This window comes from Melozone crissalis, unplaced genomic scaffold, assembly GCF_028551555.1.
Source record: "Melozone crissalis strain CALT ecotype California unplaced genomic scaffold, PUWL_Pcris_2 ptg000012l_1, whole genome shotgun sequence".
NCBI lineage: Eukaryota > Metazoa > Chordata > Aves > Passeriformes > Passerellidae > Melozone > Melozone crissalis.
Window position 1 is genome coordinate 363,434 of NW_026535790.1, and position 16,122 is coordinate 379,555.

Sequence of the window (16,122 nt, forward strand, 5' to 3'; positions counted from 1 at the left end):
CAAAGCGCGGCGCGGGGCGCGTGACGAAAGCTGCGCGCGGAGGAAGAGGCGGTGGCGCGTGTCGGCTAGGCGTGGCTCGAACCCCGAGATCTGGCCGCTGATTGGCTGAAAGAAAAGCCAATGGAGAGCCATCTAGCCGAGCCCTTTGGAGCGGGCCCAGGTCCATTGCTCAGGGAGCGGGTGGTTCGTGTGTGGCGCAGTGCTTGCGGCCGCCGCGCGGGGGCGCTGCAGCTCGCCCGGGGCTCTCCGCAGGCCGCGGGGCCGGGGCTCGCTGCCCGCGGACATCGGAGCCGCCCCCGTTCCGCTGACTCGCGCTCCCTTCGCCGGGACCCCCAGGAAAGCCGAGGGGCCGCTCTCCCTGGGGCAACTGGGACGTTCATGGGCTGCTGGGCGTTCTTCTTTTTGCAGTGGGTGCTCCTTGATGTGGACTGATACTTCTATGTGGTGAATTCACGTAAACAGCTAAGCAGGATCATTTTAAAAAATCTTATAACCGATACTGCATGCGATACTTTTCCCTGAATAACGTGTTTGTGGAAAGAATATTAGATCGTCCTCTTTTTTGAATCTTTATAATTTTCATAGCAGGAAAGGGTGCCTTAGTCCTCTTCCAAGGAAAATCTTTGTAAGCTTAGAAATAAAGTCGTAAGTAGTTAAACCTCATGGTGGTGTCCAAATTCTGGAAAATTGGGCTCCCTTGGAGTATGTTGCAAGTAATTATCTATGATGGTAGAAAGGTAACATGTCTTGAGCACTGTGTTATCACCTGTAAATATGCTGTAAAGTGTATTTGTGAGTAACCAAGTGGACTGCTCTAAATGGAATTTGTTAAAAAAGGTTTGTCTCCAGTGCCGAGCTTTGTGTTTAAATCTACATCTTAATTGTTTGGGTTTCTTTTCAAGAAAATATTTTCCAATTTTGTTATAATCTTGCACAAGATCATATAATTTCTTTTTCCTCCTTGGCCATAACCAAATTCAGCAATATTGTTAGGAAATGGATTCTGCATCTCCACTACCATGTATTTCCATAGTGCTTTGCAGAGAGATGTGCAGTTATGTTCAGCTCTCCAGATGAAAGTTTCCATTCTCTGTATGTAGATAACTTTCCCTGCTTGAATGGCCTCATTGCCTCCAGTGGACTGTTAAGGGGTGAAATTGCTCATGTGTCTAAATGTTTGTGAGAGAAAAGCTGACTGGAAAGGAGTTGGACAAGAGCTGAGAGGCAGGGGGTAGGGTGAGACGCCAAAAGACACTTGAGCTTCCATTTGTTCAGTTTTGATCATGGCCCTTCCTCGCAATTCTGGTTTTACAGACCTGCACAGCTACAAAATGCAAATATTCTTCCAGTGTTTGTTGTCATGGTTTTCTAGGCCAGGCAAGAACATTAACTTGGATTTGTCCCACATCTTGTGTATTTTAAAGTATGAATAACAAATTGCATTTTTACTAGAAAATAGAGCAAGCAATGCAGAACTGTTCAGCAGAAGGACAAAGTTAATACTTTACATTTGTTAATTTTTAAAATTTTGAATCTAATGTGCATGATCATTGCAAATTATAACATGGAAGTATTTTTTCCAAAGATCCTAGGTGTAAAAGTCACCAACATAGTGAATGTTCTGTATTTTCCTTTTAGATTACTTAGAAGCTAGCAGATTTCATTTATAATTTATTTATTCTTAAAAGGCTCTGAAATTGTTTATTCTGGCAGACAATAATGGATGATCTTTGCGTTGCTAAAGCAGTTCTTTCCCGTGCATGTAAGAGGATTTAAATGGAAGGACAGACTGCTATTGTTAATCCCGTATTGCTTACAGAATAAGGAAGCACCTAGTCATGCAACTTTGTTTTCCTCTTGGGGTGTGAGGTCAAGCCCTTAGGGGAAGGGAGGAAACGGGCTGTGAGCAACTGCACTACTGCAGCCAGTCCTGGGACTTAAGGGATTTGGAGCTGTGTCTTTTATGATACCAGGGACTTGGAACTAAATGATTTTTAAAGCCTCTTTCAACCCAAACCATTCTGTGGTTATGTGACTTTATGAGTAGAAGGGAAGATGTTAAGATCCTAGGAGTCCACATTCACTTGTCTATTTATCATAGAAACAGGGCTTCTCTGTTGAATATTGAAGGGCAGGAAAACTTCATTCCCAGCTAAGCCTGCGCAAGTAGGAATATGTAATTTAGTTACTGGGAAAAATATTGTGCAACATTGAAACCAGCCAATTCTGAGAGCTGCAAAGTGTTCACTTGAACAGAGAGTCAAATGGGTTGTTTAGACTATTTTTATTCCAGCCCAGAAAGGCATGATAGACTAGATGATTTTTTGAAGTTTCAGCTGGCTGTATGTTTTTGACTTGAGTGTATCATGTAGTTGCAGTAGTTTCCACGACAACTTGGTTATCTAAGACAGCAAGGCATCTGCACGTGGTCTGCTCAAATCCTCAACTTCTAATCTGGTGAACTCAAGGCTACAGTGAGAACAATTGGCTGGGCAGAGGCAAGGGATGAATTTCTGACTCGGGGATTGGCATCTGAGTGAGCCAACTGGGCTATTGCATGTTCAAGGAATCCACCACGAAGAGATGCCATAAATGATTGTTAGAGCTGATGCCTTGTAGAGAGAGAAGATAAAAAACTCCAGGAAACAGGACTTTGTCAGTTCTGCTGCTCTGGTCTATGGGAGTTGCTGACATGTAACAAGGTCTAAAGCCAGTGTTTTGCCTCTCTACCTGAATGCTGCCCATAATTCTACAGGTATACAGTGTGTTTCAATGCACTGTGTGTCTCTCACTGTGTACTTTTTTTCTACTTGCTACCAAATCAGAGGGGGTTTTTTTGTTTATTTTGTGGGGTGATTTTGGGTTTTTTTGTGCTGTTGTTGTTTTTGTGTTTGTTTTTTTTTCTTTCACAATAGTCCCTGCGTATTTGGGAAAGGAAACTTACAAACACCACATAAATGACACATTACGCATGGCCAGTCAACCTCGAAATATACAGGAGCTGCTTGTAGCTGTACCAGGTGTGGCTGCTTTTCATCAGCTTGCACAGAAGTGTTGTGACTTCAGAGGAATTACAAATGACTATGGGTAGGACAGTGCTGTGAGGATTTGCTCTTGAATTTTTTCAACCCTTTTGAAGGAGTTAGGCAAGCCTGGCTCTTAGGGCTGGCTGCAGGCCCGATGGGGGCGGGAGCCGGGCATGGAGCTGGGCTGTACCTGGCATGGTGGTGCTGAGGGGGTGTGGGGTGGTAGGAGGGCTTTACGGGTTGTCTTCATTTAGATGCTACCTGAAAGACATAGTCGTTAAGTTAAAAGCTTTTCCCCCCAAAACTCTGAAAGAGCCGCTGAGCTCCGGGCGGTACACTTAAATATGGTTACGATATGCGTTTCTATATCACGGAGGTTCAGCTGGGTCACACTCCGTCCCCAACTGATAGCGTTGGGGATCCGGAGGGTTTGGGGAAGGATCTCGATTCTCAGGACGGCGGCACAGTCCATCACCTGCGGTAGAAAATACTCCTCACAGGCCAAGCCACCAAACCCTGAAGACGCCTCTGAGACTGTCGGGGACAGCGCAGCGGGACGGCCGCCGAACCCGCTGTGCTCGTCACTTTCCGCCACTCTTCGTGTGCCGCCGGATGGCTTCGGCCGTTCCCGTCACTCCTCGGCTCCACTCGGCTGTTTCCGCTCCCGACTCTCCCCGTTGTCGGGGTAACGCAAAGCATCGCGGAGCGAGTGCGGCCTGCGGCGGGGGCGGTGAGCGCGGCGGCGGGGGAGAGCGGGGAGAGCGGGCTCTACACGCAGCAGCCCGCGGCGTGTCGGCCGGCTCTTCATGGTTGTATCTGGCCCGGTCCGCGACAGAGGGGTTGATCGCGGTCAGCTGGAGGTAAGGGGCGCTTGAGCTGCTGGCGGCGGGGGCGGCCGAATCCACCCGCGGGCGAGAATGTGGTGGCGCGGCCCGCGTGTTTGCCTTCTCGGAGCCGTGGAGTTTGTGGAGCCCCTTGTTGTGTGCCGGCGAGTGGCGATCATGGCCCGGACGGGGGACACGCGCAGGGTTCGGTCACTCCAGGAGCTGCCCACGGCAGCAGCAGCCGGGGCTCTGCCTTGCACAGGCTCCCCACCCCTTCTCCCTCTGTGCGGGTGCGGGGTTCAACCGGGTCTTTGCTTCATCTGTTTTACTGGTTAGAGAAGATTGTACATGGTCATTAACCATCTTTTTGTAGCACAGAGCAGTTTTGTATTATCTTTTTTTTTTTTTTTTTTCTGGCGCTGGCTCTTTTAAACAATTTCAAATTTTAAAACCAGCATTTCTCATAGGTAGAGGTTAAAGGAAAGACCTTTGCTTACTTGGACAGAGACTCCTTTCACCAGTTGTGTGGTGACTGGGGGGCCGATGAGTCCACAGCTCCACAGGTACAGCAAACCAAGTTGCTGTCAACCTCGATGAAATGTGCGGATAACACTATGACAGAACATAAAAGCAGCTTTTTAAGCATTGTCCCCAAAGACAGAATAGCATATCTTTTTTTCCTGATTGTTGATGTTATTTTGTGAAATATGTGCCTGTGTTCTGGCTCACTGCTGTCATTTGCAGTCGTTAATGTTGTCTGTAGTGTGATGTTGTCAGTAGGGTGCAGTTGCAGTGCAAGCCGCAGGTTGAGCTTTGGGTGGCCAGAGCAAGAGGCTGTGAACTGCTGACTGCATAACACAGGGCATGGGGACCTGTGGCCCAGTCAGGGACGCTCAGAGGCACTCAGCAGCAGCTGACAACCCCCAGACCTTCCCTGCCCTTAAACTGAAAGGGTGTAAAAGCCCCGGGGATCCTTTGTTTGACATTCCTCCTTGGAATTACCAGCTTGAGCTGTAATTTTGCTATTGCACCAAAATGAAATTATTTTAATGATCCAGGCATCTGAGACTGCTATGAGAAACCTGTGGTGGAGCTGGTAAGGAAAGCTGGTTTGACTGTGGAGGTGTAGCTGCACAGGGGCCTTGGTCCCCGGTCAGGCAGTGTGAGAGTGATTGTCAGGGTGGCTTCTGGATGGCTGGACAAGGAAGTTGTCTTAAAAAGAACTTTATGGGATCTTGTAAGAAAGATGGATACAGACTTCTTACCAGGCCGTGTACTGACAGGATGAAGGACTAATGGTTTAAACTGGCAGAAGTTGTTTTATTGTGAGAAGAAAAGTTTTATTGTGAGGGTGCTGAGGCCCTGGCACAGGTTGCCCAGAGAAGCTGTGGCTGCCCTCAGATCCCTGAAGTGTCCAAGGCCAGGTTGGACAGGGTTTGGAGCAACCTGGGATAGTGTGAGGAGTCTCTGCCCATGGCAGGGGTTGGAACTGGATGAGCTTAAGGTCCCTTCCAAACCATGCTGAGATTCCATGAGGTCTAACCATTTTTAAGAATTGCCTGTGGGCTGTTTCAAAAGTGTCTGTCAGATGTATCTAATTTGATCTTTGAGATCAAGTGTGGGGGCTTGTTTATGTTCTATTCTAAAATACAAAATGGTTAACTTGTTCAGAAATTTTATTTTTTTTGAAACTTTGAAAAAATAGAACATGCTGGGTAGTTTGTAGAGGTGATGTTACTTGGTTTTCTTTTTATTTTTTGAAGACTTTGTTGAAGAGGCAGCTGTCAAAGCTACAGTTTAAATACATGAGCTAGCAGTAATCATGTGAGTAATGAATTCCCAAGATCACAGCAAGAAAATGGATATTGGTTCATTTACACCACTGAGGTTTTTTATGTAAGCCATTTATTTATTTGTGTGTAGCAGTCTGCTGCACAACTCTGTGTAGTTACTGTGATGGTGAAGAGTATTTTATATTTGGGGTTGTCCATAATTTACCCAACAGTATCACTGAGTCTTGTTTTAGTAAGTGCCAGTCTGCCATTTTAAATTTACACAGTTTTGGTTGAAAATTTTTTCTTGCTGTCTATTAATTCCAAAAGTTAAATTAATGAATTGAACAAGAGATGCAATTTGGAAGCTTGATAAACTTATTTCTGTCATTGAAGGGGACTGAAATATCTGAATAATAATAAGTAATATTAATAACTATAGATGCAAGGAACTGCTAAAAGTAGAAAATGATGTCTATAGAGAAGATATTACAGCTGTATGGCTTGATAAAACTGTTATTTTATATGAAATGTAGCTTTGTTTTCATTTAAGCATCTTGCATTTTTGTTTTAATCTGAAGTGAAATTCTTTATTATTTCAAATTTTGAGCCCATCCAAAGCTTATAGTCAAATATGGACTAAATCCTTCCTCTCTTAGAGGAAAATGAAACAGATAAAATAAGGAGTAAAGTAGTAGTATGGGCACAGAATTCTGGAACAGTACTGGAGATGTAAGAAAACATTTAAAATTCATGAAATCAAGATGCAAAACACTTCAAATTTTATTTGAATGGTTTGTTAGTTGTTTTTTTTTTTTTGAGTGGTGATAAAACTGGACCACACAATGCCACTGGGAATGCTGAGGATTTTGAAGGATTGTACAGATAAAAGTGAGTGGATCTTGTTGGAAGATGAAATGGTTTGTCCTTAGAGTGACTGCTCTTGTCTGCTCTCATATCCAGTAGTTGATGTTGTTCCTTGTACGTGTCAGAAGCAAGATACAGAACTCCCAATTTACTGAACAGAGTTGCCCACCTTTCTAAATTAAGTGCCTGGCAAATTAGTTATTTGAGGCACTGACAGAAGATTTAAAGAAAAGAGACCTTAAGAGTCTGTTGATGCCCATTTTACATGCTGGTGGCTCACTGCTGTGCATGTGTGTTCCTGTGGATTCTGAACTCATGGTTTACCTGTGCAGAAGAAAATATCTCTTGCCCTTAAATGTCACAGAAGTCTTTTAAACATTTCATGCTTGGGGGCTTTTTTGTGTGTATGTTCATTTGTGTTTTCTTGAGGATCTTGTTTTGTTTTTCACCGGTTCCTGGCAGGATTCTGTACCTGGGGAGGAGTAATCCCATGGACGAGTCCAGGTTGGGGAGTGCCCTGCTAGGCAGCATCCCTGTGGAGAAGGACCTGGGGGTCACCAGCTGTCCTTGACCAGCTGTGTGCCCTGGGGCCACGATGGTGGATGCTGGGGTGGGTGAGGAAAGACATTGTTAGTGGGCTGGGGAGGGGATCCTGCCCTTCTGTTCAGCCCTGGTGGAGCACGTGTGGAGCACTGTGTCCAGTTCTGGGAGCTGGGCTGTTGAGCCTTGAGAAGAGACAGCTGAGAGGGGACCTCATCCCTGTCTAACCTCATCCCTGTCTGTCAGTGTCTGCAGGAAAAGCTCAGGAGAATGGACCAGGCTGTGCTCCATGGGGCTCAGCAATGGCTCTAGAGGCAATGGGCGGAAACTGGAACATGGGAAGTTTCATCTAAATATCTTTACTGTGTGGCTCATTAGGCACTGAATAGGCTGCCCCAGAGAGGGTGTGAAGTCTCCCTCATTGGAGATATCCAGAATTGTCTGGACACAATCCTATGCCATGTGCTCTGGGAAGACATTGCTTGTGCAGGGAGGCTGGGCCAGTTGACCCAGTGAACTCTATGATTCACTGATTATTTGAGGAATTTGAGGTGTTTTGCTCCAGCTGTTTTTGTTTTGAAACTGAGCTGACTGGATCCCATGACACAAATCCAAAGACCATTTCTGTGTATAAATTATTACAAATTATTACTGATGCCCTTGATTTCTGACCCACAACACTGAAAAGGGTTTTGTTCTCATGTTCTTTACTGTGCAACAGCAGCACTTACTTTTTTCATTCAAATGTTTGCAACAGTTCCAATATAAATAGCAGATAGTGTGATTTCAACAGTACAAGCTCCACAGTGGTGACAACTGTTGAAACTTACTTTGAAAGCTGAGACATGAGACTTAACATAAAAGAGTTCAGTTTGTACATTAATTAACATCTTTGGATATGAAGCTGCTGGAAGTAGCTTTCTGGTAAATACTGAGTTATTTCAGAATCCTTTGAAGTAGGCCAGCACAAGCCACTGGTGAGAGACTTGGTACTGGCTTATGCACACTGGGCCTCTACAGAGTGTGAGGCTCAGGGTTTCTCCTTTTATTTTTAAATGCCACTCTGACATTGTCATGTCATGTAGTATATGCAACAAGATAATGCTGTAGTTTTGTTTTCCTTCTTGTTTTAACCCGTATATATGTCATTATATATAGTGCATAAATTCAATATAAATAGCATATATGTAGTGTATATGTATTATCTGCATAAACAAACCTGATAGAGATGTTTTTATTCCTTGTACAGGTGTGCAGTCTGAGACAGCTCCTGTTTTTATGGCTGTGTACGTGGATCATCGAACAGATGCTCCTGATTCTGTTGCCTCCACTTCCCATATAGCATGGCACCCACTTCATCCACTCCTGGCAGTTGCTTCCATCAGCACAGCAGGTGGGGGCTGTGTGGATATCTACCTGGAACAGGTGAAAAATCAACAACTTTGCTTTTGCTCTCGATGCAGAGTCACAGAATTGCAGGATGGTTTAGATTGGAAGGGACCTTTAGGATCACCTTGTCCCAACCACTTGCCGTGCGCAGGGACATATTCCATAGACCAAGTTGCTCCAAGCTGCATCCAACCTGGCCTTGAATACTTCCAGAGACGTGAGATGTGTGAGAAGTCACACAGCTTCTCTCAGCAATCTTTATCATTGTTCTAATTTAAAACTTCACATTTTTAATATCTGTTTTTGCAGGCTTACGTATCCTCCTGAAGTATCTCTGGGTTTTAATTACTGTCTGTGTCCTGTGCTATATGACAGATTCATCAGCCACTCATTATATGTATTTTTAAAAAGATCTTCATAAATTAAATTGATCTTTCCTTTGAAATTTGATGTTTGCAGTCTATAAGTCTTGTTTGTGATGATTACTGATTTGCTTTTTGCTTCTCATAGTGTGAGATTTTCAGACTTGTATGTAAATGAACACATGCTGCTGCTGCTTTTTAACTCTTAAGTGAATTGAGCATACTAAGAAATGGAAACTGAACAAATCACTCTACCACCTCAAGATTGAACTGATTTTCTGCCTGTAGACAGATATTTCTTTTGCATACTCTAACTTTTACATGGGAGCCTTGTGTAAGACTTTGGTTTGCATAATTTTAGAGAAGTAGCACTAAAAGTATCTAAGTCTGCAGCAGACTTACTGAAACATGTCTCTTAATACGATAGCCTATAAAATGTGTACTTTTCAAAGTGTATTCTGAAAAATTGTTATCCAAGTTTAAAAAATGGAAAAAGAAATACTTAGAGAGGTTAAATGATTTGCATGAAATATTCTTGTGAACCATGCCTAAAGGAGGATCTGCCTTTAAGAGCTGTAGAAGCATTAGATTATTCTATGCCCTTAGTGATGAGCTTTGTTCTTTTTCAATAGCTGGAACTTTTTTTTTACTTGGAAATATGCTTGAAGCCTTCTTATATCCTTTATATGGGAGAGAAAGCTTATATTGACTGGGCTATGGATTGGAAGGTTTGGTTGCTGAGTTTCCACTGGACTGAGCTCACACTGATTTTTGTTTGCAGGGAGAACACGTGCCTGATTGCCATGCTGAGAGAAGCTTTCAGGTCACATTACTTGCCTGGCACCCTTCCAGACCCATTCTGGCATCAGGATGGGAGACAGGAGGAGTTCTGATACTGAACAAACAAGACAAGGAGCAGCACACTGTACCCCCAAATCACAGCACCAAAATCACAGTCCTGAGCTGGAGTACAAGTGGTACCTGCCTTGTGTCTGGGGATGGGGTGAGTAGCTGAAATGCCATATGGGTTTGATGTGGGACACAGTCTTGGAAGCTCTGTAATAGGAAAAGATCATGGAAAGGAGATCAATGGGGAAGGGAGACTTGTTTGGGAGGGAAATTTCTTTTCCTTAAGTACAAATTAAAACTGATAGGGAATGAAATAAAGTCGTAGTGTTTTAATTTTTTCTACAATATTATTCTACAATTAAATAATTGCCATTCTTTAATTTTTCTTTAAATAAAATTGTGTTGGATCTCAGTGAGTGCTGAGCATTGATGAAGGTTTAAGGCTATTTCATGGATGGAGCAATTGAGGTATAGACCATTTGAATTCTTTTGCTCCTGTCCATGCACAAGTTTTAGGGCAGACTCAAGAATAGCTGTTGAGAAACAAATTCCAGCTACAACATATTCCTCTATACTGAGTGCAGAGCAGTGCTCACAGGAAGCCCATGTTAATCTCTCTTTTTCTGGTTTTATGAATGTCTTAATATTGTGTCAAATTGATTGTATTGGGAAATGTGACACACTATTTCTTGATGAACTGGTTGCCCTTTTACATAGTGAAGTGAGAAAGTAGCTATTGAATATTCAAAATTAAGTATTCATAGAAGATTCTGATTTTGCCAGTTCCTGAGTCAGCCAATGAAGAAAAAAAATGCATTTTTTTCCTGTATTTTCCCTGATTCAAACTTGAGCTTGCCCAAGAATTTCAGTTCTTCTCTTACGTATATGTTAGAATTCCCAATATTCTTATTGGGAGGAAAAGTTATTTTTATTCATTTTTTGGAAAGTTCTGCTGCTGCATTTGACAGAAATGCAAAAATTCAAAATTGAGTAAAAAGAGACTTTATCATCCTCTTTTTTAGAAAAGAGAAAGTTCTTCCCAGGCAAAAGATGGACACATCTCAGTGTAGCTGAGGCCTTAATCATAATAAGCCAGTACATTGATATAGACAGAACTTACATTTATGAACAAAATACTTTTCAAATTGATTTCAAACCAGTGTCACTATGCCATGCTCTGAGGTGTAGCACAGATATACTTCATTTCTTACATATTATCCAATAGTTTATACGTTTATTTTTAATATTTTTCCCATGAGGGTTTATTTTCAGGAAACTTCCATTAGGTGAGTCCTGCCAGGATCATGTTCTGCTTATATTAGAGGAAATTCTTTAGAAATAAGATAAATATTTGGATCCTGATTAAGTTTCTGTTTCACCTAGAGGCTGGTTGGACACTGGAAAGGCTCCCCAGGGAAAGCTCAGAGCTGCAAGGCTTCCAGAGCTCCAGGAGCCTTTGGACAAGCACTCGGGCCCAGGGTGGGATTGTGGGGTTGTCTGTGCAGGCCAGGAGTTGGGCTTGATGATCTGTGTGAGTCACTTCCAACTGAGCGTATTCTATGATTCTACCTTCACTAGGATTTCTGTCATTGTACATCCTGAAATGCAAGAAAATTATTTGAAAATAACTTCATAAAGTTGGAATAGGATACTCTGAAAATCAGAAGCTTTTATTTTGTCTTAAGTAAAAAGAACATGAGTGATTTCCACATTTTGATCACACAGAGGATCTAGGTGCTTTCTATAATGAAAGCCTATTTGTAAGGCAAATTGCTTTCATACCAAGTAACTAAAGCTTTATGTTTTTAAAAATTATTGGGAAGTTACAGGATGGAATCAGAGAATATCTCCATTTGGAAAGGACATTTAGATAGATGATAAGGTCAATGTCCTGTGTCCTTTAAAAATGTCATTTGAAAACAGATGAGTTCTGCATCCTTTCCAGTGTGACTTAGGAGAGGTTGTGAGCCTTTTTTGTTTCCAGTCTCCTGTGCTTCTAACTAAGAATTGAGATTGTGCAAGTCGGTTATCTGGATACAGGCTGGAATATCTAGAAGGAGGTGGAACGAAGGTCAGCAGCTTTAGAAAGCTGCAGGCTTTTCCTCCAGCTTATAAATGGTGCAGGTGATTTTAGTTGGGATCCTTGGAAATTGGTAGCATACAAAGCTGATGGAAGAGTGAGAGGAGGAGCCAACAAGGTTGGTTCATAGGATCCTGTGATGTTCAGAGGTAACTAGCAAACATTTTATGAACTGCAAGTATCCTCTTGGGACAGGAGTACAGCAGTGTCACGGTTGCACAGATGAGTGGCATTCTTTAACCTGCAGACACATAGCACTTAATAAATAGTTTTGGATGCTATAACTATTGCCATCTTACTGTTGAAAAGAAGTTAGAATCTTAGGAAAAACAGAAGGAAATGTTACTTTGGAAGGCCTCAGCTGCATCTTGTGTGGCTTCTAGTTAGAATTGTGAAGAATAAGTGACCATTGCTACCACTTCCAGGAAAAGGATGATACTTCATTGAAAACAATAAATAAAAATAGAGCGAATTCTAATACCACTTTATGGTTTTCTATCTCAATGAAATAAAATGAGATTGAATTTTATATTGAAAATTGTTGCTGGGTTTTTTATGTAGTGCTTACATGGAACGTTCCTAAATGCAATCTGGTTTCATAAGCATTAGCATAACAACAACAATAAATAATCTTCTTAGCATTCAAACTGTGAGGATATACTGTAAGTCAGTTTGTTGGAATTTGTCTCCACACTTTTTAGTCACCAGGGGTTTGTTGCTCCTCAGCTGCCACTGCAGGGTGTCAGTTATGTCAGCACCTGTGCCAGGCTCAAGGGCTGGCCTGTGGTGACCATTGTTGAGTTAATTAGCTAATCAGACTTCCTTTCTTTAGCATATATGATTTTTCTAGTTACTAGATTATTTTTCTAAAAGTAAGTTCTTGATTTTTCTAAAAGTAAGCTCTTGAATGTCTGCTCCGAAAGAGGAGGAAAGCTCCAGAAATTAAAAAATTCTGCCCTTAGTCTTTCTGCACCCTGTGACTTTACATGTCTAATCATATACCCATGCTCATCTACATCAGTTTTATATACACTTACTGAGGGATGCATATGCTCTGCTATCCTTTATTTCAATTGCTAAAAAATAAGCTATCAGACTACTTTCAAGAAAGAATGTGGAAAGGACATTATCAAGACAAATATTTACATCTGCTGCTTGCAGAAGAAAACTAAGACTGTTCCATGTAATTGCTCTGGCAGTGTGATTTAACTAAAAAAGGATAGGGCCAATAAGCTTTTTTTAGATAATTTGATTTTAAGGGAACAAATAATATAATGTTAAAGATAGCTTTGATTCCCTGTGGCTTAGTTTTAAGTGGGTGTAATTGTATGTGTCAACTAAACAAAAGGAAGGGTGTTGCTCCATCAATAAAACATTTATTTTTATGTGCAGTGATTAGCTTGAGTCTGAATTCTCATCTTTGTGCAAAGGGTAATGAATTAACTTGTCTTTTTCTAGCACGGTGTCTTGTGTCTGTGGAAAATGGACCATCGGGGCAGAGTGCAGGGTCCTGCCCTGGTTAAGCAGGAGTATGGGAAATGCTTGTGGCACTGTGTCTTTTGGCCACCCCCTCCTAGTGAGTGAGTATTGGCCCCATCAGAGCTCTGATAGACCAAGTCTTTGTCTTGTTCCACAGAAAGAAAGTCCTACCCACAAATAGACTATTTAAAAATATATTAAAATGTTCTTTTCCTAACTGCCCTATACTTCCTAGCTCTTCTCCTGCTCTGATAGCTGGCTCTGTGTCCTGTGTGCAGTAACTGCTCTTCTTTCTCTTCTCCACATCGTCTGTTGGTTGCTGTTGACTCTTCTGTCTTAGTTCTTCTAATTAGCAATATTGCTGATTGTGGAAAGCCATAAACACACTGGAAACACAATTATCATTATATTCTTGTCAAAAATAATTAAAAGTCAGTTCTTAAACATTATTATTTCTTTCCTGTCCAAGCAAGAAATAGGAAGCAGCTGTAGTGAAAAATAATAGTTCTCCTTGTCTGGGCTTTTCTGTTTCACATCTCTGAAAAAATAATGATGTGTCTTGAAAAAAAGGTGTAATGCAAATGAAAACTAATATTGAAATTTTGTTTTGTATTTTTTTGAGTCCGCCCTTTTTTCAATCAGTGTATGAAATATTTGTTCTCTTTATACAATATGCTTTATTAACTTCTCATCCATTCTTTGAGACTGAACCTACAGTTATGAAAAGAATTAGGTATGAAGTATCTCTCTTTTCAGGGACTTTGTACAGCTGGCAAAAGCAGCTGTGAGTGGTGATGAGAAAGCCTTGGATATGTTTAACTGGAAGAAAGCTGGAATAGGACCACCTCTGAAAACAGCAGTCCAGGAAGGACTCTCCTTCTTTATCACTTTGGCAGATGGTAAGAGCAAAACCACTTTTCCATTTGGCTGGCAAGTTGTTTCCTTAGAGCTTCAAAATAGCCCAGTGCATGATAGTCTTGGGGTATATTCATATATCCCTCATATTCATATATTCAGTAGGGTAGAGTATTCTATAGGAGTTGTAGAATGTTTGGTAAGAAATGAATAAAACTACTCATATCTTATCTTCAGGATGGTTTTGTTCACAAGGATACCAGAGGTACTGGGTTAGTCAGGTTCCGAAGAAGTGAGTATGGGGAAAACAAGCTCTAACACACAAGTGTAGATAAAATTAGCTTTTGTACAAAGCTTCAAAATAATGCATGTGTTCTTTTTTCTATAAATAGGCAAATTGTGCTAAAACATACGTCTTAAATTCTCAATTTTCTTTTCACTTTTTTCTCATGCTTTGAAATGATGCTTCAGTCTTACAGACCAACAAAAAGTCTGAGAATCTGTTTTGTTTAGTCTGCTGCCTAACAGTGTTTCTTCTCTGTATTTTCCTCTTCCTTGCCTTTTACTCTTCCCTGTCTTTTCCTATCCTTTTTAGTCTTCTGGATACTAGTTTGCTCTAAGCTAACTTTCTTCCCACCCCAAATTTTTTTGTGATACCATCTCTCAGTAATTTGCTCTCTCTGAACTGGAGCCAAAATGTGTGTGAGAAGTTGCATAATGGGTGTTTCTGGTAGGTGATTCGAGTCATCCTGTTGATTCAAATGTTAACTGTTCTGAAAAAGTTTCAGTTATGCTGATTCTGCAGCTCCGTTACAATTTGATTCAGTGTTGTACCAAAATTGACACCCCTTGTTTACACCAGTACGGCTTGCAGGAGGGGCATGGGCCAGCTGCGTGGTTGGTTTGCAGTGTACCTTCTTTTAATGTGTGAATACAAGCCTCTTTACTAGAAGGGTACCATTTAATGGAAAATGGACACAAGGTGCTTCATAAAGATACAAGGAGAGAAGCTTTAGGAAGCTGTGCCCATTCCGTCCTCACCTTCAAAGCCGCTGTTGTGATGGTGCAGAGCCCCATCTAGGGACAGGCTGTGTGTCCTGCAGGGGCTGTCCTGGGTTAGGAGGAAACGTCCTGAAAGGGGCATCTCCTCTGAAAAAAAGGCCGGTTTGCGGTACAGCCTCTTCCCATCAGACGAAAGGAATTTCTTGGAGAAAAGGGAAAAAACCTGTTTATTTAACACAGAGAGTGCACGCCGGCACGGGAACAAGAATGAGTAATATTAGATATGAAAACCTTCTCGCTGTGGAGAAAGCTGGTGGATTTGAGAGTCCTGCTTGGCTTCTCCCGAGGTCCGGAGCCGGGTGTCCCTGCAGCCTCCCCCCTCTGGCCTGCGGCGTGGGACTCCTGGTGATGGCCTGGTGTTTTGAGCTGGAGCAAAGCCAAACAGTTCCAGAAGAAGAAGCCACAGTCCCGGGAAAAACTTCTTGACTCAGCTAACAAATAAAGCTAGCTACAAGCAAAAGAATTTAACTGTAAGCTAGGTCTGAGAGAGGGGGAGAAGCCAGGGGAATTCTTTCATCAGTTTGTATTCAAACACAGACTGTCCCCCGGTCTTTCTCAGGAGAGAAGAACCTGTGTCTGGGCATAAAGTAGATGATAAAGTCACCCCAAGACAGCCTCTTTGTCATACTTCTCAAATTTCAATCAAATTATACTGTCTGACTGTTCCTTGTGAGCAGCTTCATTGCTTGGGTTGGTTTGAGTGTATGTATTTTGGACTCAGTTTTTAATCTAGTAATGATCTGCTCTAACTCCCAAATGTCCTGAGAAGAACTTGGAGGTGCTGGTGAGTGAGAGCTGGACATGCCCCAGTTGTGTGTGCTGGCTCCCAGAAATACTCTGTGTGCTAGGCTGATCCCACAGTATGGGCAGCAGGGGAGGGGGGGATTTTGCACCTCAGCCCCACTCAGGTGAGACCCCGCTGCAGAGTTGCCTCCAGCTCTGGGGTTATCAACACAGGGGTGACATGGAGCTGTTGGAATGAGTCTGGAGGAGGCCATGTAGGTACATCATGGACTG

At 42.3% G+C, this 16,122-nt stretch overlaps 1 protein-coding gene across 2 annotated transcripts in view; it reads left to right on the top strand.

Annotated features, from left to right (window-relative positions):
• Positions 1-3,766: 3,766 nt before the first annotated feature.
• Positions 3,767-16,122, top strand: part of IFT140 (intraflagellar transport 140) — an 83,049-nt gene continuing 70,693 nt past the window's right edge. The window contains exons 1-5 of one of the 2 annotated variants that reach the window (XM_054271312.1): positions 3,767-3,886; positions 8,279-8,454; positions 9,562-9,783; positions 13,168-13,289; positions 13,945-14,087. In XM_054271312.1, the coding sequence (XP_054127287.1) occupies positions 8,308-8,454; positions 9,562-9,783; positions 13,168-13,289; positions 13,945-14,087 (634 nt within the window). In that variant the 5' untranslated portion in view covers positions 3,767-3,886; positions 8,279-8,307. Of the gene's footprint in view, positions 3,887-8,278; positions 8,455-9,561; positions 9,784-13,167; positions 13,290-13,944; positions 14,088-16,122 lie in introns of those variants that run through there. The other variant, XM_054271314.1, reaches the window with a different exon arrangement.